At 38.6% G+C, this 17,377-nt stretch overlaps 1 protein-coding gene across 1 annotated transcript in view; it reads left to right on the forward strand.

Moving 5' to 3' along the window:
* Nucleotides 1-17,377, forward strand: part of tbkbp1 (TBK1 binding protein 1) — a 49,311-nt gene that overhangs the window by 7,431 nt on the left and 24,503 nt on the right. Inside the window, exon 2 of the mRNA XM_042735625.1 lies at nt 17,000-17,241. Coding sequence (XP_042591559.1) covers nt 17,017-17,241 — 225 coding nt within the window. The 5' untranslated portion in view covers nt 17,000-17,016. The remainder of the gene's footprint in view (nt 1-16,999; nt 17,242-17,377) is intronic.

A 17,377-nucleotide genomic window follows, 5' to 3' on the forward strand; every position in this document is an offset into this window, starting at 1 on the left:
TAAACCAAAAGTAAATATATATATATATATATATATAACTTTCTACTTCAAAAATGTGACACATAAATGGTTGATGTAACACAAAAAAGGTGTTTTGATGTTTTAAAAGTTATAAATCTTACCCTGTTAACAGTCCAACAAATTGTTAGCATGCTAAAGCATTCTTTGATTGCATCTCTAAATTATAAATTTTTTGTAAAATTTTATATTTAAAATTAGTTAATATTATATTTAATATTATTTATTGAATATTTAAATTCTTTGTTTTAGTGTTTGTTTATTAAAATGGATTAAATGACTAGTGACTAGTCGGCCATCTTTACTAAATCCAGGCCTTTATGTATGCTTTTGTGCTGCATCGCAGGAGGTATCGATTGTGTTGTTGCCTGCTTGACCTTTAAAATGCATTCAGACACACTTCTACCCAATGCTTTTAATGTTCAACAGTTTCTTTAAAAGCAGTTGCTAAGTGTTACCGAGTTGCTTAGCATTGTTGCCCTCAATATAATAATGCCATGTTGTGGTTGTGATGTCGTACATGCAAACCCAAGCTTCTGATTTTCCAATTATCAGTAAGTACTCCTGGCTAATGGGTTGCCTGTGTGAAAGCGATATTGCTCTGTGAAGTGATAGCCCACACAAAGCACGAGGCCTTACTATGGAGGCGTAACGTAATATATCCATGTATCTATAAACGAGAAAGTGCGAGAAGAGCAGGTGGGGGAGAAGGCGGAGAGCAGGTTTATGAGACACATATTAGGGTGAAAAATGAATCTAGGAAGGAAGTAACGAGATAAGAGGAGAGAGAATGAGGTAGAATGAGGTGAAAGAACAAGGAAGATAGAGACGCAGGATGACAGTGACAGCCCGTGTTTGCTAGACATTGCTCTGGAAATATTCTCATCGTGTTGCTCTCTCAAGGAAAACCAGGTTACCCACTTGCATTGCTCTTGCTGCCGGACTGCTATAATTCCCCCAGGTAGCCCTAAAAATAACAGTCCATTTTACACAGCGTTTCTCACTATCCCTCTGGCAGTGCACATTGTTGACAGAGATGTCATCGAGGGAATGAAGGATATTGCAACCACCAGCACACAGAATTGTCACAAATAAACTAGCAGAGTTATTAGCAACCCAGGCTCTTTGGAAATATGCGCACTTTAATATGAAATGTCCGTTGAGTGACACTAAAAGCATGCTCATTTTTATCCAAAACAGAACGTGAATCTTGCAATGTTTTATTACCTTGAATGTTGTTCGTATCACAGTTCGGAAATGAAATGTCTGGTGAGTGGTGCTGAAAGGTTAATGCTTTATAGCATTTAAAGGCCAATTCACACTGCACTGACAAACACAGACCAATGCTGACAATCACCAGAATGCAGTACATCACTTTTTAGACATTCCAAGACCTGAAGACCTGACTAATGCCAACAAAAGGCAATAGGGGTAACACCCTGAACAAATGTGTCTGCTGCTGTTTGTCTGCATCTGTGTTAACAAGACCAAACCTGAAAAAAAAAAAAAAAAAAAAAAAACATTTGCTGAAGCTTTATTTCAGCTCTTTTATTGTGACTAGTGTTTAACAGGATTTGTACCCAAATGCTCTGTATACTGAAGCAAGTACAGTGCTGTACCGGGTCAGCAACCAAGCAAGTTTACCACGTCAGAAAAGTCATACTTATGGAGCTGGTTATGTGGTATACTGTAAATGTCAAAATATATTAGTTTCAAGTCATGCTCTACGGTAAAAGTATACTGAGGTCATAACATAGTATTGTGTGAGGAATTGCATGAAAAAAAAAAACTTTATTAATCAATAATCTTCTGATCTCAATCATAATTTATGTGAAAAGGAATAAAAGTTGTTAGTGTTGTAATGCCTATTGTTCATTTCAGCTTGAAATAGCAGTGGATTGTATTTATAAGTAGGCCTGTGTTTTTGCAGAAATAACAAGATACCTTTTCTGCAAATTGTGATACTTTTTTGAATTGTTGGTAGCTATTAGCAGATGCCCCATAAAGAGGTGGAAAGGAAGAGATGTCTCCAGGAGTTGTCTGTTAGAGTCATTGTAATGGATACACTAGCAGAGGAAAAAAGTGGATGTTATGTGTGTTGCAATCATTTCAAAACATTCTGATGGTGTAGGGCAGAAAGAATTTTAGGCAACTACATAAGAAGTGATCAAAAAACAGAGTTACATGAGTCTTTTTGGAACTAGATCTCGAGCGAGTTGTTTGAACATTGTTTGAGTGAAGTCTCAGCTTCAACCCACAGTCTGATTCTTTTTAAAGATAAAACTGGAAAGCAAGTGGCAAGCTATATTCTGACTGGAAGACTTTACTCATTTTTTGTTGTTTTTCAGTTATTTTGTGTCATTTTTATTATTATTTCTTTTCAATTTTCTGAACTGTTAAAGTTGCTAAGAAGCATATTCAGGGTGTAATATATTATAAAATTATATAAAAAATAATAGGGTGTGGTGTTAGGTGATTGGATGTTTGGAGTTAAAGTTAAGGTGGATGCAAACATTTCGATTCAAAATTACAAGATGAAAAAAGCATGCACATAGAAGAAACGTTCAAATTAATTTATAAATTTTATAAATTAATTTATAAATATTCATGCTTTGCCAACTTTAAGGCATGAAGAGAACATAAATAATGCAGTATTGCTTTGTTAACTTCCTGAGGCTATGGCTATATATATATATATATAATATATGTACACTATGTTTTTGTCCACTTTCTATGGCTAGCATTATATGCTAGTTACAAACCCCTCATCTTGACACTAACTAAACACACCTGCCTAAAATTTTCAAGCAATCCTGAACACTTTAGGTATCTCTGAAATCTTATACTGTCTCTGAGTAGGCACTCAGGTTCTTTGAGCTGTAGATCTTCTGGGTACTTTTCCACTACTGTTTTATGAATACTACCCAAACTGTTTTTGCCTACTTCTTTATATAGTGGGAAAGTAGGCATGTTTCAGATAAATTTGCCCCTAAATGACACTTAAAAATGAATTGTGGTTGGTGTCTTTACATGATAGCCAGCATTTTGTTGTTGTTGTTGTTTGTTTGTTTGTTTTATGCTCTATAAGAGTATGTGGGGTCTCAGTTGGTTTACATTTAATGAAAATTGCATAACAACAAACATTACAGTTATGCAACAGCTTGATTGGCCAAAGTGTTATTTTGACATATTCTTTTGATAAAATAGCGTCTGGTGTTGGCATATGAAGGCTGCTATATATATATATTTATCGTTATCTATATATACGTGCATATGTGGGTGTTTGTTTGTTTGCATGCACACGTGCGTATATTGTGAAATGGCTGTTGACTTATTTTTATGCCGTTTTCTGTGTGTGGGAATCGGAGAGCAACCATCATGTTGTTGCCACTCACACTTCTCCAATCACTGCGTGAGTTTCATCTTCTCCACTCCTTGTTTCTGATCTTCATGTTTTTTGGAGTGTTGCACGACCAGCCATCCCATGGCCCCCTCCTTCACATTCCTCCTTTCTCTCAGAGAAAAAAAATAAAACCGACGGAGCAGATGCTGATCACACCGTCTCTCCACATGCGTGTGTGTGACGTCAGAACCCGCCTGCCTGTCTCTGATTGTCTCGGAGGCATTCATTGCGATGTGTTCCTCTCCACAGGGTTCACTGGTGTGGGTGTGAGACCACAACATCTTTTTTGTAACACCCAGTTCATGGCTGTTTAATCAGAGCCAACTGTATATTTCTTACCTTACTTCATCATCCTTTTCTCTCCGTCTCTATACTCTCTGAAGCTTGATTTCTTGTGTGAATGTTTTGGAGACATTCACTGGAAGTGTTAAATGTCCTTGCCAAGGACACTTCAGAGCTTTCATTTTGGTAATGCAGTAATACATCAACACATAGATTGGAAAAACTGACACACACATATATGAAGAGAGTGCATTCTGCAAGAGCAAGCCAATTCATTCCTCCGCATGCCCCTCCTTTTGCTGAAGTTGCTATGTGACGGAACAATGGACTAGAACACCTAGTGAACAGCGCTCAGGGTGCTGACTTCTATTATCGAATTTGTATCATCACAGAGATGCTGTTAGGTGCGGGGAGGGAGTGCTTATTTTATTTATGTGTCAGTACTGAATATATTACATTTGTTTTGAATAATGTATCCATGAGCTGCATGTGTTCTCCACTTAACTTTCCATTGTTCACCGTGTTCATTTCTCACATCTTTTTCAATCTTGTACAGTCTGTCTATCTGTCTGTTTGTCTTAAAATTACGGCAAATTAAAACTCAGCTAAACTAAAATTGAAAGTTTTCTTTGCTTTCCTAGTTTCTTTGAATTGCAATATATGTAAATTTACATTTGTAAGTTATATTTATCAATCAAGATATAGCTAGATCGATCTGTTGTTATTTTTTGCAAAACAGTCTATACTTGAAATATTTGAACATTTTTCAAAACTTTCAAATAAGGTTTTTCTAGTTAACATTTAGTTAAAATTCAAATAAATATTTACTTTACACTGTAAAAAAACTGGAAATGTACAGGTAATTTTCTTCAAGGACATTATCCATTAATTTTACAGACATTTAACATTAAACACAACACAATATAGTGCAACATTCTAAATAGGCCTACAGGTAAAACACCTGAAAAAAAAAATATGGAAATTTTAATACAGTACATTGTTACAGCGTTTTTAGGGTGTAAGTAAAAAAAATGCATTTTATTTCCTTAAATTCTATAGACAGACAGACAGACAAATAGTTAAAAAAACTTGAGTTCTGATCACAGAGTCTGTATTTTCAGTTATTTTCCTAGACTCATTCATCTTGTGAGTGTACATGGTTTTTCAAAAGCACTATTCTTTTCTTTAGGGGTAAAACTTTTTAATGAGGAACAAATTACTGAGTGGATCATTAGTGGCTTATGTAAAATGTTCTCTTTTCGAGGTATTGCTGAACTTTTAATACCAGGGGATGAGTAGGTTTGTAGTTACATACCAAAGATGGAAGGAAGATAGAGGCTAACAGTTAAAGAGGAAATAAGCTCAAGAAGAAGAAGAGCTGGAGGTAGAACGGCTAAAACATCAGTAGATGAATAGACAGTGTAAGTAAAAGCTAAACCCAGGAATAGGATGACTAGAAGCAGGATAGTGAAGAGAGAAAAAGGAGAGCTGTATAGTGAACTGTAAAATTGAGCTTAATCTTTTTTTCTTTCTTCCCCACCATCCATCTTCAGTTCCACCTACATATGCAGCACCCACACCTGCTGTGCCTCGATTTCACACGACTCACCTTCTTTATTTATTTCTCTGCCCTGAACGCATCACACATGCATTCGTTTGTCTGCTTAAAAGCCCAATCTAGCGGCCTCGCTGGTTTACATTGTTTACATACACGCTAAATAACACCATCTTTCAATGTGAGACACACATACTGTATCACATTGACTTCCACAAACCTCTTTAACGCTTCATATGTTTCTACATGAGACTGCCACAAACTAGCTTGGCTATGCAGTTGTGACTGTTGTAAAATCGATACCTCCCTTACTCCCACTCCGTGGTAAAAATACACGTGTACATGCTCTGATTTGCCCATGAGGCTCAACCATAGTCCCTCTGCAACGCCCACTCAGTTGCATTGCTGCTCGTGCCAACTTGTGACAGCCCAATCTTCACTCCAAACGGAGGCGTTTTGCTATCAACATAGTCAATACAGTAGCCCAATGCATAGTGAGTAACTCGCAACTACAAAAGCTTCCACTCTTCAGGGAAGGTTTTCCATAAGATTTTGGAGTGTTTCTGTAGGAATTCCTGCAAATTCTTCCAGTAGAGCATTTGTGAGGTAAATCACTGATGTTGGACGCTAAGTCCTAGCCCACAATCTCCATTCCACTTCATCCCAAAATTGTCTAGTGGGGTTTGAGGTCAAGTGGGCCAGTGGGCCTAGTCAAGTTCATCCACCCCAAACTCATCCAACAAGATCTTGCTTAGCAAACTGGGGAACAGTCATGATGGAATGGAAAAGGCCTTCCCAAACAGTTTGCACAAAGTTGTAAGCATTGTCCGAAATGTCTTGGTATGGTGAATCATTAAGATTTCCCTCTGTTCACTGGAAGTAAGATGCATAAAAGAGCACCATACCATTTCCTCCAACTTTACAGTTGGTACAGTGTAGTCAGACATGCAGGTAATGTTCTCCTGGCATCCGCCAAACCTCGACTCACTCATCAGACTGTCAAACAGAGAAGTGTGATTCATCACTCCACAGAACATGTTTTCACTGCTCCAGAGTCCAGTGGCATCACGCTTTACACCACTCCATCCCACGACTGGCATTGCATTTGGTGATGTGAGGCTTGCATATGCAGCTTCTCAGCCATGGGAACATATTCCATGAAGCTCCCGCTGCACATTTTTGTGCTGCCATTACTTCCAGTAGAACTCTTTTAAACTCTTTGGCTGTGGAATCAGCAGAGCATTGGCAACTTTTATGCACCTGCTCTGTGACTTATCATGGTCTTCTGCTTCATGGCTGAGTTGCTGCTGTTCCTAAACGCTTGCATATTTCCAATAAATACAGTTGATCATGGAATATCTAGCAGGGATGAAATTTCACAAACTGGCTTATTGCAAAGGTGGCATCCCAGTACCACGCTTGAATTCAGTTCTTCATGAGGCTCGTTTTTTCACGAATGTTTGTAAATGCAGACTGCATGGTTATTTTATACACCCGAGGTAATGGGTCTGAACGAAACTCCTGAATTCAATAAATTACAGCTGTGTCCCAATACGATTGTCCAGTTTGTTTATTTATATGAAATATATACGTATATATATTTTTTTTATTGTGGTGTAGCCAAATGTGATCTACTCGCTGCCCATTACTAGCTGTGCTTCATTGTCCCAGGACATTTTATATTTGAAATACGCGCCAAACAATTGTTTGGCACTTCCATTGTGTTTTTGCATTTAAAATATGTGATTTTGCTCTTTTATTGCCATCCCATCAAATATATCCCATTACATTTTTTTCACACTTGTGTTATGGTTGTTTCTCTCAATAAAGTGTTGGATGCATAGAGGTGTGTAGGCACATGAATTCTTGCTTGTGTGTTTGTGTATGTGTATGTGTGTGAAGACACACCTGTAGAACTGCTGTGGTCATTTTTTTTTAATCACAGGCAGTCACACTTCTCTTGCAATCCTGCTAATCGTCCGCCAAGTGAGAGGCCACAAATCATGCCAGAAACACACCCCACTGAAATAACAGGTGTGTGTGTGTCTGTCTGTCTGTCTGTTTGTGTGTGTGCGCCATGCTATCTGCATTATAGCAGCCAGATTCCCCGTGACAAAATGGGCTTGAGTCCCATACGACTGTGTCCTGCTGTCTGTAATTGCATGCGGCTTGTGGTAAATGTTTAGGATGCCAGCCAATTTCATGAGCAAGTGTGACTCAGGGAAATTATGCAATAGCACTGTCTGCAGAAGGGAGTTGGATGCTGGTGTTCCTAAATTTTGGATGGTTTGACAGATTATTAAATAATTCAGAGGTTGTATGTGCCGATCTCTCTTAAAATGATTAGCATCATTTCGACAAAATGTGATGCCCACCACATTAAGTCAAATGATGTTCATTTCAATCTCATAATGATTTGAGTGAACTTATAATGAGCACATTTAAAGTCTAAAAGGTTGCTTTTACAAACAAGACACAATAAAGAAATGTACATACTGTATTTTAACTCCCAAAATTTTGTATTTACATAAAAATTCTGGTATTAATTAATTAATTGCCACTGCGTCTCGGATTGCAGTGCTGTGACATAATTCAGAACAGAGCATTCAAGAAATATTTTTCATAATTTAATAATGATGAGTACGGTGACTGGGAGGTGACATGTTCGGTTCACTTATTTTTGTTGTGGACACAATATATTAATTTGTGGGAACGTCATATTAACTTGTGTGAATGTGATATGTCGTGGCCACGAGATCATTTTGTCGAGGTAACAACATCTTTATGTCATGGCCTTGAGATGTTATGTTGAGGCAACGACATCCATTTCTCTTAAATGAATAAACAAACCTGCGCGACCATAGCAACCCGGGATTATCAGAGATGGATTCATTAATATTTTATTTTGAATTAAGAAAGAATTATTTATTATAGAAATTATTACATTATTAAATTATTATATTAACCATAGGCCTTGGCTACCGGACTGTATTACGTGCAATAGTCAGCATTCAAATAAAGTTTATCATAAATAAATGTTGCATAATATATAATAGGCATATATAATATATAATTTATGTTCGTTTATATAATTTTTTCCCATTCATTTCAATCTCTTTACTTAATGTTCTGAATACTTTGTAAATAATAGCCTTCTGTTAATGCTGGACATGCCAATAAAGCTTTAATTATGCTGACTGGAATTTTTGCTGGAATGCAGTTTAAATTTAACATACATTTCATTTTATTTTGGCTAATTAATAAATTAAAAAAATTAAATTTATGCATTTAGCAGACACTTTTATCCAAAGCGACTTACAGTGCATTCAGGCTATCAATTTTTACCAATCATGATAATAGATAATAGACCATCATAATTAATAGACCATAATTATAAATACTATAGTGTTTTGTTGAGGAATTAATCATTCATGTAGTTTCATTTGTAAATGTGAACACAACATGGTCATTTATCATCACACATGGGCATACATTTTGTATAATATTAATAATGTAATGATAAAAATTAAACTTTCATATATTTTAGATTCATTGCACACCAACTGAAATATTTCAGGTCTTTTATTGTTTTAATACTGATGATTTTGGCATACAGCTCATGAAAACCCAAAATTCCTATCTCAAAAAATTAGCATATCATGAAAAGGTTCTCTAAACGAGCTATTAACCTAATCATCTGAATCAACTAATTAACTCTAAACACCTGCAAAAGATTCCTGAGGCTTTTAAAAACTCCCAGCCTGGTTCATTACTCAAAACCGCAATCATGGGTAAGACTGCCGACCTGTCTGCTGTCCAGAAGGCCATCATTGACACCCTCAAGCGAAGAGGGTAAGACACAGAAAGAAATTTCTGAACGAATAGGCTGTTCCCAGAGTGCTGTATCAAGGCACCTCAGTGGGAAGTCTGTGGGAAGGAAAAAGTGTGGCAAAAAACGCTGCACAACGAGAAGAGGTGACCGGATCCTGAGGAAGATTGTGGAGAAGGACCGATTCCAGACCTTGGGGGACCTGCGGAAGCAGTGGACTGAGTCTGGAGTAGAAACATCCAGAGCCACCGTGCACAGGCGTGTGCTTTTGAACCAGAAAACAGCGGCAGAAGCACCTGACCTGGGCTACAGAGAAGCAGCACTGGACTGTTGCTCAGTGGTCCAAAGTACTTTTTTCGGATGAAAGCAAATTTTGCATGTCATTCGGAAATCAAGGTGCCAGAGTCTGGAGGAAGACTGGGGAGAAGGAAATGCCAAAATGTCTGAAGTCCAGTGTCAAGTACCCACAGTCAGTGATGGTCTGGGGTGCCATGTCAGCTGCTGGTGTTGGTCCACTGTGTTTTATCAAGGGCAGGGTCAATGCAGCTAGCTATCAGGAGATTTTGGAGCACTTCATGCTTCCATCTGCTGAAAAGCTTTATGGAGATGAAGATTTCGTTTTTCAGCACGACCTGGCACCTGCTCACAATGCCAAAACCACTGGTAAATGGTTTACTGACCATGGTATTACTGTGCTCAATTGGCCTGCCAACTCTCCTGACCTGAACCCCATAGAGAATCTGTGGGATATTGTGAAGAGAAAGTTGAGAGACGCAAGACCCAACACTCTGGATGAGCTTAAGGCCGCTATCGAAGCATCCTGGGCCTCCATAACACCTCAGCAGTGCCACAGGCTGATTGCCTCAATGCCACGCCGCATTGAAGCAGTCATTTCTGCAAAAGGATTCCCGACCAAGTATTGAGTGCATAACTGAACATAATTATTTGAAGGTTGACTTTTTTTGTATTAAAAACACTTTTCTTTCATTGGTCGGATGAAATATGCTAATTTTTTGAGATAGTAATTTTGGGTTTTCATGAGCTGTATGCCAAAATCATCAATATTAAAACAATAAAAGACCTGAAATATTTCAGTTGGTGTGCAATGAATCTAAAATATATGAAAGTTTAATTTTTATCATTACATTATGGAAAATAATGAACTTTTTCACAATATGCTAATTTTTTGAGAAGGACCTGTATATAACAATAAATATAAAAATATAGCCCTAAGTTAATGTAATAATAATGATATACACATATTAAATTAAATGTTTAATGTTAATAAAAATGTTTTATCCATTTTTGATAATCCCAGGTTGCTATGGTTGCACAGGTTTGATTACACATTAAACTCGCGGCCACAATAAAAATATGTCATTCCCTCAACATAAGAAGTCATGGCCATGAGAAATGGGTGTTGTTTCCTCAACATAGCGTCTCAAGGCCACGACATAAGGATGTCGTTACCTCAACAAAATTATCTCATGGCCACGACATATCAGGTTCCCACAAGTTAATATGACATTCCCGTGAATTAATATCTCGTGGCCACAACATATTATCACGTTCCCACAAGTTATGTCGTGACCATGACAAAATTAAGTTAACCGAACATGTCACCTCCTGGTCACCGTAGATGAGCTGTGAATGAGGTGCTGAAAATATCTCTGTAGAAATATGTCTGTGTGAGAGTGTGTGTGTGTATCCGTGTCTGTGCCAGTGCCATCTAGGCCCCAGGTAACAAATGACTTCCTGTGGTAATTGCTCTAATGAAGCAGGGAGGAGAGCAGTGGAATTCATAATAGATGTGCGCAGAGTGTAAGTGTTCACAAAATTAGGTGCAGAGGAGAGCAAGACAATAGGTGGGATGGAGTGAGATGGGAAGATAGATGTCTGGTGAGCTAGCCATGCAAAGATTGTCCCTTTTGTCTGTTTTCTCTTGCATCTTGCCAGGGTTTTGAGCCCTAACAAATTGTCATAGCCGTGTTATAATCCCTGTTCTTAAATTCTTGTTTTCACTGAGACTGGGATGGCTGTATGTTTGTGTCAGAGCAGCATGCTTGTCAATAGGATGCAGGCACATGATGCACCTGTTTGTTTTAGGGGGCACCAGTGGCAGGAATAAAATCATTTTAATGATGTAGCAGTTTATTTTATATGTGTAAGACATGTTAGTCCAGTGATAGTTTTAACAAATAGACCCAGATAAAAATTCTAGTAGAGAAATTCTATTCTATTCTATTATAAAGGGGTCCTAAACTCTTTGGTCAGCCAATTTAAAATATATACATGAAGTACCCACTGAGATTAAAAGTTTATATTTTAATAATTCAGTCACACATTTGCATGTTCACATTCTCTGATGTTGATAATAGTGGTAATAGTAGTAGTAATAATGATAACTATAATAATAATTATTTGTAGTAGAGAGAAATATATTACTGTTGTAAATTACAGTTGCACAGTAAAAAAAAATAAAAAATAGATCATTATAATAATGAAATATGCTGCATGATTGAGTCTATCAGACTATATTGTTATTTGACTTGATATCAATTTTATAGTCAATGTAATTAATAGATTTTGATAGGGTGGTGAACACGCAGCCTGCAGGTATATTGATTGAGAATGGGTATTGAATTTATTCGGGACATCTGAATCAATACCCATATATTGTATTATATTATTATATTATATTATATTATATTATATTATATTATATTATATTATATTATATTATATTCAGCAAACAGGCCAGAAACACAGAGGTAAGTTCTCACAACAGGTTTTTTGACAAACGGCAGCAGGATGAAAGGCAACAGTCTGAGGGTGAGTAATCTGAGGAAGTAAAGGAATTCAAGTCTCTTAGCTGAGGGTAATAGAAGATTGTCTCTTGCAGGTGATCCGATGGAATGAAGGAGCGGTGGAGAATGGGGGCGGTGGAGAACAGGAGCAGTGGAGCGAAGGAGCATCTAGAGGTAAGTAAACACAGGTAAGTAGTCAGGTTTAGTAATGCTATGCAAACTGTAGACCAGATGATTAGGCTGTGGGGAGAGTGCAGTGATATAAGGAGCCTAATGAGTCAGGTGTGGGCAATCAGAATTCAGGTGATTGGGATCTGGTGTGCACTGGAGCTGATGACTGTGGTGATGGTGGTGACTGAGATTCCCTGACATTACCTCTCCCTCCCGGAAGGCATGCCAATTACAATCCACTAAGGGAGTGGGCACTCTGGAGGCCTCTAGGGACAGGCTTGTACGGGATGGGAGGCCTCCAAGGCGGTATCAGCTCAGGGGCCCATTGGGGAGCAGGCAGTTCAGGAAGCAATGGCAGAACAGGCAGTTCAGGGGCCCATGGCGGAACAGGCAGTCCAGGAAGCCATGGTGGAACAGACAGTTCAAGGGGCCATGGCTGGACAGCCTCCATAGCCTCGGCCCGACCACTACAGGCGGAGACATATAGCTCCCCCAAAAAAATTCTTAGAGGAGATTCAGGGTCCTCTGCGCTGGGCTCAGAAATCCACTCCATGCTGCTCTCGGGAACAGAAGCCATCTCCTGGCTGGACTTGAGGACACAAGCCCTCTCAGGGCTGGTCGTGGGAACTACAGCCTTCTCAGGGCTTGACGTGAGGGCAGGAGCCCTCTCTGGGCTGGATGTGGAAACAGGAGCCCTCCTTGGGCTAGACTTGGGAACTGAGGCCATCTCTGGGCCATCCATGGGAACTGCAGCCCTCTCTGGGCTGGACATGGAAACAGGAGCTCTCCCTGGGCTGGAGATGGAAACAGGAGCTGGGCTAAACTCGGGATCTGTGGCCCTCCCTGGGCCAGGTGCGGGAACAGCTGCCCCCTCTGGCTTGACATGGGAACAGGAGTCCACTCTAGGCTAGACTCGGGAACAGAAGCCCTCTCTAGGCTGGACTCAGAAACAGAGGTCCTCTCTGGGTTGGACTCGGGAATGGGAGCCCTTTCTTGGTTTGACATGGGAACAGGAGCCATCACTCAACTCTGGTCAGAGACTAGCGCCCACAGTCTTTTCCTCCTCATTCTCCACTTTTGGGCTGGGGTGAAGGAGAGTTGCTGTCATCATAGGGCTTGGCAGTGAATCGGCCGGCAGGCTTGTGAGTGGAGCAGCGGCTGGTTCTGGGCTGAGGACCGGAATGGTTTGCGCTGTTGAAAATTCACTTACGGGCTCGGCAAAACACAGGAGGATATGGGTGGTGGGAGCCATTGGCCAGGCATGTGGAGGGATTGATGGCAGATTCAGGAATTTCTTTCAATGGAACAGGAACACTACTCACTGGAACGGACTTGGGAAGCGCTTTCTCTACAGTATACGATGATCCACACAACCATCGAATATAATCAATATATTTTTGCAACGAACATGTGCTTGCACCTGCTGGAACTTGTTGATACAGGTGATCATCCAAGCCGCACCAGAAAATGGTCTTTGGTGTGTCATCATTCCAGGGCACTTGATGTGAGAGCTCAATGAGCTCCTCTAAGTAGTCCTCAGTCAGATGGCCATCTTGGAAGAGAGTGAGAAGAAGGTCTGCTGGGTCATGAGGGGTGAGGTGAATGCCCATGTTGTAAGGCAAATTTTGTGGGACTGGTCTTCTGTAAGCAAACAGGCCAGAAACACAGAGGTAAGTTCGCACAACAACAGGTTTATTGACAAACGTGCAGCAGGATGAAAGGCAACAGTCTGAGGTTGAGTAATTCGAGGAAGTAAAGGAATTCAAGTCTCTTAGCTGAGGGTAATAGAAGATTGTCTCTTGCAGGTGATCCAATGGACCAAAGGAACAGTGGAGAACAGGAGTGGTGGAGCGAAGGAGCATCTAGGGGTAAGTAAATGCAGGTAAGTACTCAGGCTTAGTAATGCTATGCAAACTGTAGACCAGACAAAGAGGCTGTGGGGAGAGTGCTGTGTTTATATTTTTTACAGAATATGTGCATTAATACAGAATATGTGTATTGCATATTTATTTTATTTTATTTTGCAGCTGAACTTGAGAGCCAGTGAATGCCATTTTTATTGCATGAAAAAGAGCCAAACTGACATTTTCATATCAATTCATCCTTTAGAATTTCACAGGGAATGACCAAGTTTACACATTTCTGGCCGCTGAGCTTTAGCCAAACATTTTTTAACTATGATAATCAAGCAACTTCATTATCAGAAAAATAAATATATGTGCATGACCTTTCAAGATGTTTGCAATAAGAAAGATGTCACAAGAGATATGTACATTGTGCTGCATCTCCTTATTAGCACAGAGAGAACCCTGGGTGTGAACACACTTGTATTAATGTAGTGGGTTGGAATGTCTCTAAAGTGATATTCTTCCACCTACACACATTCACACCTTCATCAGAACAGCAATCTTTCCCCCATGGCCATGCTGCTTAGCCATGCCTGAGCAAATGTATCGGTGTGAGTGGGTGGTTTTCTGGATTACCCTGAAGGATGAAGAGAAAGAGAGAGAGTAGAACCAAGAGAACACCCAGGAAGAGGTCCAAGGCTTCTTTGTACATTTTTGAGCATTGGTACGCAATTGATTAAAAATAGCTCACTAAGTAAGGAGCATCTGACTCATTTTGTGTGCAGTAAAATCTCCTCACACCTCCGTGCTGTATCAGATTGCCAACCTGATGCTGCATGCATATCCATATCATCTTACGAAACACAGTTTACAGTGAAGATGTTACGTTTTTTTCTGCTTACTCCATGTTATCTATTCATGTTTGTGTTCTTGCCTTGTTGTTGAGGCAATGCTGTCTGTTGTGAATGAGTGTTGGTGATAGCAGTGGAGCGATTCGTCATGGTGTGGACAGTGGGCTCTGGGGACTGAAGAGCATGAAGGCAGCACACAGGGGAGTAATAAAGCTACACCTCTACAAACATGGCTGTCCATAAACTTAATATTAGTCCAAAGTGATGTTGTTTGGAAATAGCTTATACTATATTCATGCTACTGTACATAATCAATACATGAAATGAATGTACAGTACAGACCAAAAGTTTGGAAACATTACTATTTTTAATGTATTCATAATTATGTCTCTTCTGCTCATCAAGCCTGCATTTATTTTATCAAAAATACAGAAAAAACAGTAATATTGTGAAATATTATTACAACTTAAAATAATAGTTTTCTATTTGAATATACTTTAAAAAAATAATTTATTCCTGTGATGCAAAGCTGAATTTTCAGCATCATTACTCCAGCCTTCAGTGTCACATGTAACATCCAGTCTATCACATGATCATTTAGAAATCATTCTAATATTCTGATTTATTATGAGTGTTGGAAACAGTTCTGCTGTCTAATATATTTGATGAATAAAAGGTTAAAAAGAACTGCATTTATTCAAAATAAAAAAAAAATTCTAATAATATATATTCTAATAATATATTTTCTTTACTATCACTTTTTATCAATTTAACACATCCTTGCTGAATAAAAGTATTGATTTTAAATGATTTTATTAAAAAAAAAGAAAGAGAAAAAAAAAATTACTGACCCCAAATTACTGACCAGTAGTGTATATTGTTATTACAAAATATTTATATTTTAAAAACATAGCTTCTTTTTTTATTTTTATTTTTTTTTATCAAAGTATCCTAAAAAGTATCACATGTTCTGAATTATTAATTCAGAATTAATAATTATTAATATTAAGCAGCAGAACTGTTTCCAACTTTGATAATGAATCATCATATTAGAATGATTTCTAAAGGATCATGTGATAATGACCCTTAAAATTCAGCTTTGCATCACAGAAATAAATGATAATTTAAAGTATAATAAATTTAAAAACAATTATTTTAAGTTGTAATAATATATCATAATATTACATTTTTTTCTGTATTTTTGATCAAATAAATGCAGGCTTGATGAGCAGAAGAAACTTCTTTCAAAAACATTAAAAATAGTAATGTTTCCAAACTTTTGGTCTGTACTGTATGTAATATCTATATTTATTTATTTCGGTCTTACAACAAATGGGCCAAATACAATTTTAAGTATATATAATATTTGCTTAAGCTATGTATTGCATTGTTAGCTTAGCAACATGCTTACAGCAAACTGTTGCCATCAATTATGAGTCATGTCTCCTGTGTGGTTTGTGTGAGGAGCACTATTTATATGATGCACAGAGTTACTGCCTATATAGAGCGCTCTAAATCTGTCACTTATGAGGTTTCATTTCAGTTAGGATGCTGCCTTAGAAGAAGACAGCTATGCAGCTCATTAGGTTTGGGAACACAGTTTATATGTACCGTATCAATAAAAAATTAGACTGATAGCAGATTTGTAAAGTGCATATTTTTCTCTCCAGTAAATTTAATGTTGTCACAATGCTCTATTCACAAAATTCGCTGACCCTGTCAAAGCTTGTAAGAAATGGCAGTGATACAGGTGATCTCAGGGACTGTTGCTAGGCGGTGATGTCATTCTCTTAGCAGCACAGCGTGTACTTGAATCAGGTCATGCAGCGCCGCTCTTTCAAGTATCTCAAGCCTTTGTCTTCCTGAATAATTTATAATGTCATAATGACTGTGTTCAGTCCACATTGTAACCAAAAGACCAAGCATGTCCATAGAAGATAAAGGACACATGAGTGAGAAAGAGAAAATCTCCCTGGCCTTTGGTTTTTGTTTGGTGCGGTTTGGTGGTTTGTACAGACAGACAGTGGTGTGGATGTCAATACTAATGAGAAGAAGCGTAGTTGCTAAAGAAAATAATTATCCTGAGTGCGGTGAAGTGGAGTTTGTGCACGACAACAAAACCACTGAAGAAGTGAAAAATGATGCTCAAGATGAAAGAGTGCATGTCCCAAAGCTGATTAGCTCACAAGTTTGATTCACATAAACAACCTTTCTCTTTCTCTCTCGCATCTCACAGGTTGAGTATCAGGGGTCATGGAGTCTCTCTTCGGGGGCCAGTTGGGCTTGCTGGGGGGTAACGAGGGTCTTAAAGAAGATGGCTGTGGCGTGGGCTGGTCGAACTCTCCCTTATCAGAAGACATGTACTCTGCCTCCCACTTCGCCCTCATCAGCGCCTACCAGGACATTAAGACCCGACTGGCCGGCCTCGAGCGAGAAAATGCAGACATCAAAAGAAAACTCAAGATTTACGAGATAAAGGTACAAAACACCCTAAGGATCCTTTAGTCTCAGATATTGCAACAGATATCAGCGCTCTAACATAATTATACATTGGGGACCAAATTCCAAAAATTTCAAATTGTTAGTTTTAGGTCTAGCTGTCTTAATGAGTTAA

The sequence above is a fragment of the Cyprinus carpio genome, chromosome B12, assembly GCF_018340385.1.
Source record: "Cyprinus carpio isolate SPL01 chromosome B12, ASM1834038v1, whole genome shotgun sequence".
NCBI lineage: Eukaryota > Metazoa > Chordata > Actinopteri > Cypriniformes > Cyprinidae > Cyprinus > Cyprinus carpio.